The 6774-nt window shown below is 42.8% G+C and overlaps 1 protein-coding gene across 1 annotated transcript; it reads right to left on the bottom strand.

The window, feature by feature from the left end:
• Positions 1-5938: 5938 nt before the first annotated feature.
• LOC143882890 (uncharacterized) lies at positions 5939-6574 on the bottom strand. Its single transcript, XM_077386277.1, has one exon. It carries the CDS (start codon positions 6572-6574, stop codon positions 5939-5941), a length of 636 nt encoding a protein of 211 aa, XP_077242392.1.
• Between the last annotated feature and the right edge of the window lie 200 nt (positions 6575-6774).

The raw sequence follows: 6774 nt of genomic DNA, 5'->3' as shown, positions 1-6774 counted from the left end.
TTGCCCTTGCTGCTACTGTTCTTAATTAGAGGAACAGATAACTCAAACGGAGTACAGACACAACATAAACCAAAACTAAAAATGCAGAACTTAAATCGTGGAAATTAATATGCCAAGTACCAAACCCACATGCACTTGTATATCCTACAGATATGAAAATGAGCCAGCAGGGAATTAGAGAGGAAGAAAATGATCGGTTTACCTCTTTGATAGAGCTCTAGTCTCCTCTAATCCTTGATTTTCAATGGCCGTGAGAGCGATGATCGGCATGGATGATGGTGGCAAGGTTGGATCCGGCGAGAAAATGGTAGAATCCCCTTTCTCGATCTCTCTGTGTATTTTCCCCAAACAACAATGGAAAAGATGGTGATGGAGGGTTGCTGAAATGAAAAATGAAAAGAAATTTATGGTGTTGATGGTGTTCGGCTATGGTGGAAATGGGTTTGGGTAATCTCTGGTTAGGTAGAGAAGGGTTATTGCTACAGATTTGGGTTTGAAAACAAAGGAGCTGGTGGGGGAGGTTGCAAAAGGAGGTGGTGGTGTTCGAAGGTTGAAGATGGTGGTGGGGGGTCAGATTCCAGAGGGAACGGTCGGAGAAAACCAAGTGGCCGGACTTAATGGTGTCTTGACATGGGTTTTGATGAAACAGATGGGCTTTAGGTTGGGCAGAACTGGGGTTTAGATCTAGGTGAGTTTGAAGTGGGTTTTGAATTGGATTCCTATGGCTGATATGGGGGGATGATAGAGATGGTGTTGACGAGCTCCCCTCCTCTCTTGCTTTTTTTTTCTCGTTCTCTCTCTCTCTCTGTTTTTTTATTTTTTATTTTTAATGGTGGTGTCGGATTCCGGTGGCCGAAGTTGGAAGAGGGATTGGACGGAGATGGTTTCAAGGGAGGTGGCTGTGATGTAGATGGTGGCTGATAGGCTAGGGTAGAGCGGTAATGGAGGAGAGAAAGACGGTCGGAGGTAGCTTGGTGGCAGGTCACCGGATTCCGGTGAGATTGTCGGAATCCATGGAGGCTGAGGAAGGAGGTCGGATTGGAGATTAAAATAGGGTTTGAAGAGATAATTGATGGTGGCCGCGAGGGGAGGTAGGAGGTGATGGTGCCGGATTCCGGTAAGGCCACCGGTAAGGCCACCGGAATAAATGGGTTTAGATGTTGAAAATTGAGGAAGTAGGGGGTGGCTGTGGTAAGAGGGTTTGGTGGTGGAAAGGTTGGGTGGTGGTGGAGCTGAGGATGGTGGTGGCCGGTCTCCTCCTTTTCTGCTACTCTCATTTTTTTCCTCCCCTCCTCTGTGTATCCTCCTCTCTCTCTGCTATTCTCCGTTTTTCCTTTAGAAAAATCTCTGCCTCTCCTGGTTACCCACGAGATTTTTTATTTTTATAGCTAGGGTTAAAACCCTCCTCCTAATCTCAGCCATCCATTTGATTCCCTTCTCATCTCAGCCATCCATCTCTCTCTTTTAGCCTTAATGCCCTCTTAGAAACCCTAAAACCTAGAACATTCTAGATGATCTGAGCCCTACACTTCACCTCTTTGATCTAATGGCCTATGCTTGTGGCTTGCAAAGAAAGCAATGGAAATTTCCAATAATGCCCTCTTGCAAATGGGAAATGATATATTATGCCCCCTTCTCTCTCATGGGCAACCCCCCATCTAGTGTATTTTATTTCTTCCTTTTGCACTTGAGTGGGCTGCCCCAAGTAATAAAAAAAAACAAATATATCTTTTTCTCCTTTTAATACAAGGGTTTGGTATTGTCACACCTTCTTTCTTTAAATCAACCCCCTTCCATTTGCAAATGAAACAACCTCACCCTCGCTTTGATAATCACACAAACTCAGCTTGTCCTTTGACAGATTTTAATTCGAAAATGTACCCATTTAATCACGGTCTAAACACTAAGAGACAAGGTAAGCTAGTAAAATATCAAGGAGAGGTCGAGTTAGCATCATCCACACTTGAGAAATTTGTATAGAGAGGTGCCAATACCAAAACTCAGGGGTATTTTGTAACTCTTTCAAATTTTTGCGAAAATGAGATAGAGGATCAGGGCAATTGAACGAAGGATGCCAATGGGGTTCAGAGATCACCCAGGCTTTCAAACGATTTCCAAAATATATGGAAATGGGCATTTTTAGGGTTTTTGGGTTTGATTTTTCGAAAATTTTGAGATTCGGTTCCGGGATCTCGACTCAACTTCGGGATTAGGATTTTATTCGATTTCGAGAATTTATTCAATTTTGGGGAAAATGGTCCGGTCAAAATGGGGTGTCTACAGATGCCCCTCTTTGGCAGAGGGCGCTTGTCGCACGAATGCCAAAGCTAAAGAGACAACACATTTTGATCGGCCCAAAATTTCAAATGAAAAGATACAAAAGGGATTTGATTTTTTTATTGAATGGTAATTTGGACTTTGAACAATCAAGCGGAACCCACACGCCCTGAAAATGAGGCTGGAATAATCATGCGGAACCTTCACGCCCTAAAAAAAAAAAGAATTTTTAGTTAGGCAGGACCTTCGTGCACTAACGGGATATTTGGTTAGGTGGAACCTTCACGCTAACCACAGGGAAGCTTTGTCATGCGGAACCCTCACGCAGTAACATGCAAGAAAATTTTGTTATGTGGAACCCTCACACAGTAACAAAAGGGGGGAATTTAATTAGGCAGAACCCTCACGCACTAATCAAAAGGGAAAGCTTTGTTATGTGGAACCCTCACGCAGAAACAAGCAATGGAAATTTGTTATGTGGAACCCTCACACAGTAACAAAAGGGAGAATTTTAATTAGGCGGAACCCTCACGCACTAATCAAAAGGGAAAGCTTTATTATGCGGAACCCTCACGCAGTAACAAGCGAATGAAATTTGTTATGTGGAACGTTCACACAGTAACAAGCGAATGAAATTTGTTATGTGGAACCCTCACACAGTAACAAAAGGGAAAATTTTAATTAGGCGGAACCCTCACGCACTAATCAAACGGGAAAGCTTTGTTATGCGGAACCCTCACGTAGTAACAAGCGAATGAAAATTTGTTATGTGGAACCCTCACACAGTAACAAACGAATGAAATTTGTTATGTGGAACCCTCACACAGTAACAAAAGGTGGAATTTAATTAGGCGGAACCCTCACACACTAATCAAAAGGGAATGCTTTGTTGTGCGGAACCCTCATACAGTAACAAGCAATGGAAATTTGATCGAGGAGTAAAACTCTTATGAAAAGATTGATACTCTCCTGCTTTTGATTGATTGATTGATTTGAATTGATGGATTTTGATTGATTTCTTTGGAGATTACTCTGTCTCTCCAAAGAAGCGGGAATTTTTTTTTTATATATGCTTGCTTGATTGATTGATTTGGATCAGATTGATCCCCTTGAGAATTGCTTTGTCTCTTGCCGAGAAAATGGGAGTGCGAGTTCCTTGCTGAGGACCGGACTCTCATGATTTGCTGGGATTTTGGATATTGACCATTTTTTAAAGAATTAGATTTTGCTGGGGATTGAATGCTTTGAGCAGCTGCCAGTGGACTCTCTGGGAAGTAGATGCTAGACTCCATTGGGGACTAGCTCTGATGATGAGCTGACTATAGAGTAAGCTTAGCTGGGGAATATGGAGGTTTGACTCGAGATGTGCTCGAGCTTCTCTCATCTCCACTTGCTGGAGACATTGGTTTATTCTGATTGTCCTTGTGGATTTGACAGCTTTTATGACTTGGCGTGATTTGCCAAGTCATAAAAGATGCACCTAGTTATTTCATACTTCCATGACTAGAGTCTTAATAAAGCAAATACAAATGCAGGGAAACAAATATTTCATTTCATGAATATTTGATTTACAAAGCTCTCTGTGTAGAGGAAACATGAGAACCATAAGATCAATTCTGCCTGAAAGGTCTCTTTCGAATCTGCCAGCTGACAAATTTTCAATAGGCCCGATAGCTTGCTATTCTTCTGAACCTTGCTCTGATTTAATCTGCCTTCCGGAGAAGGGACTTCTTGCTTTGGTGCCTGTCACCCACCTCTGGGAAAGGTACAGACCATACAAGACCTTGGAGATTTTGACTTGACACGCGACAGACTTAGACAAGTGACAAGTAAAAGACATTGACAAGCACAGGACTTGGATTTCAAGAAAGACTCAACTTGCTTCTTGACCTGACAAATATTTTAAATTGGTGAAGGTTAACCACTCTTAGAGTGACTCGAATACCATGCTTAAAAGTGATTCATTCCCTGTTCGGTATTACCGTCATGGTCATTAAACCCTTTTGATTGCTTAGTCTTAAATGACCCTAATTTAGAGGAATATCAAAGTAAGTCATGCTGGCACTATTCAGACTTTGATGATGCCATTATTGGGTTACAAGTCTTGTCTGCCTCCAGTTGTTCAGCTTCTTTAGAAGTCACTGCCACTGACCAGATTGCCATTTTCAAGTTTTCAATCTGGCGGATCGCTTGCCTAAATTGCTCTTGCGAGTTTTCAATCCAGCAGGCTCACACCTTGATTTTTGCCTAAGTCGCCCTTTCGGGTTTTCAACTTAGCAGGTGAATGACCCTAAATTTTGCTTAGATCGCCCTTGCGGGTTTTCAATCTAACGGGCCTTCAGACTCCATTTTTTTTTTTTTTACTTTTTTTTCTTAGCCACAGACCTTTGCTTATTGCACCAAAAGGACTTTTTAGGTAGGTTAGGGTTTGAAGGGACGAAATTTTGATAAGTTTTCCAAGGTTTCGACCGAATCCGGACTAGCCAGACTGCCTACGTACCCCCAAAGGATGAGGATCAGGTCGCGCGTAGTTCAAGGCATAAATGCCCCTAGTTTATAGGTTATGAAAATAGAATGGTTTTGACTTTGTGTAAGCTCAAAAGGGTTTTGCAAAGGATTCTTTTGATATGTTAAGTAAGGATTTTTAGTTTGAAGCTCTGATCGGCCAAGGAAGGCCTTCTGGTGCCTTAAGCATAGTATTTCTTGAGTTGGTCAAGGTTTATTGGCTCTGTTAGTTTTTCTCCATTTTCATCGAGGAGTCTGACGACTTTTCCAGGCAGGACTTCGTCAACAATGTATGGACCTGACCATTTCGGCTTGAATTTACCCTGGGATCATATACCGGTGCCCGGAAGGATTTCAGAACAAGATCTCCCTTCTTGAGGTCTCGAACACAAACTTTCTTGTTGAAGGCTCTCTCGACACGGCGTTGATACCCCTGAACATGGTACAATGCTTTCAGCCTCTTTTCGTCAATCATTTGTAACTCTTGATATCTGGCTTGAGCCCAAACAGATTCTGGCAACCCAGCTTCCATCATCACTCTCAGGGAGGGAATTCGCAGTTCAACAGGCAAGACAACTTCCATTCCGTACACCAGAGAATACGGAGTTGCGCCTGTAGAGGATCTGAACGACGTCCTATAGGCCCACAAAGCGTACAGGAGCTTGTTCGACCAATCTTTGTAAGTCTCAGTCATCTTGCTGATGATCACTTTGATGTTTTTATTAGCAGCTTCAACAGCCCTATTTGTTTGAGGTCTATAAGGCGACGACTTATGATGCTTGATCTTAAACTCCTCACACAGGCGCGCCACCTCCTTCTTGAAATGGGACCCATTGTCTGAAATTAGTTCATGTGGTACTCCATATCTGCAAATAATATTCGCTTTGATGAACCTTGCAACAGAAGCCGAGGTCAATGACGCATACGAAGCAGCTTCTATCCACTTTGTGAAGTAATCAATGGCGACCAAGATATACTCATGCCCACTAGAAGACTTCGGACTTATCTTCCCGATGATATCTATTCCCCATACTGAGAACGGCCACGGTGAAGTAAGAGAATGCAACTGAGAAGGCGGCACATGGATGAGATTGGCGTAGACCTGACATTTGTGACATTTCTTCACATAGGCGTAGCAATCTGCTTCCATTGTCGGCTAGTAATAACCAAGTCTGAGAATCTTCCTTGATAGCATCTTTCCGTTCATATGCGGTCCACATACTCCTTCATGTGTCTGCTCTATGAGTTCAGCTGCTTGATCCTCATCTATACACAAAAGTTGGATTCCATCGAACGACCTTCTGTACAACTCCTCACCACAGATGATAAAGTTAGAGGCCAATTTCTGAAGAGACCTTCGCTCTTTTCCTGAAGCTTCCGACGGATGCCCCTTGCCTAAGATGAGGTTTTTGATATCTGTGTACCAAGGCTTGCCATCTGAACATCTCGCTGCTATTTCAATAGCGTTAACATGTGACGGGGCCCATTGAAGCCGTACTTCTAATGGTTGAACCTCCATTGCCGCAGAAATATCGAGCATTGAAGCCAGAGTAGCTAATGCGTCCGCAAAATGATTCTTTGTTCGAGATAGGTGAGTGAATGTGATATTTCTGAATTTTCTGACCAGAGACTCTAGGTACGTATTATACGGGATCAACTTATCGTCTCTTGTTTTCCAGTTTCCGTTGGTTTGACAGATAATCAGAATTGAGTCCCCGAATACATCTAGGTCCTGAATGTGCAAGGCCATGGCTGCTTCCAAACCTGCAATACATGCCTCGTATTCTGCCATATTGTTTGTTCACTTGAACTGAAGCTTGATGGATATAGGGATATACTCCTTTATTGGTAACACCAACACCGCCCCTACACCTTGGCCTTGATTGTTGACTACTCCATCGAAGTACATCAACCACTTTGTGTCTGGAACTTCATCTTCCACAATCATTATCTCCTCATCTGGAAACTCTGCTTTCAAAAAATCATTATTTT

This window comes from Tasmannia lanceolata, unplaced genomic scaffold, assembly GCF_043159265.1.
Source record: "Tasmannia lanceolata isolate RefF3 unplaced genomic scaffold, GAP_Taslan_0.1 ptg000008l, whole genome shotgun sequence".
Taxonomy (NCBI): domain Eukaryota; kingdom Viridiplantae; phylum Streptophyta; class Magnoliopsida; order Canellales; family Winteraceae; genus Tasmannia; species Tasmannia lanceolata.
The sequence above is the reverse complement of the archived record's forward strand: the minus strand, read 5'-3'. Positions and strand labels throughout refer to the sequence as shown.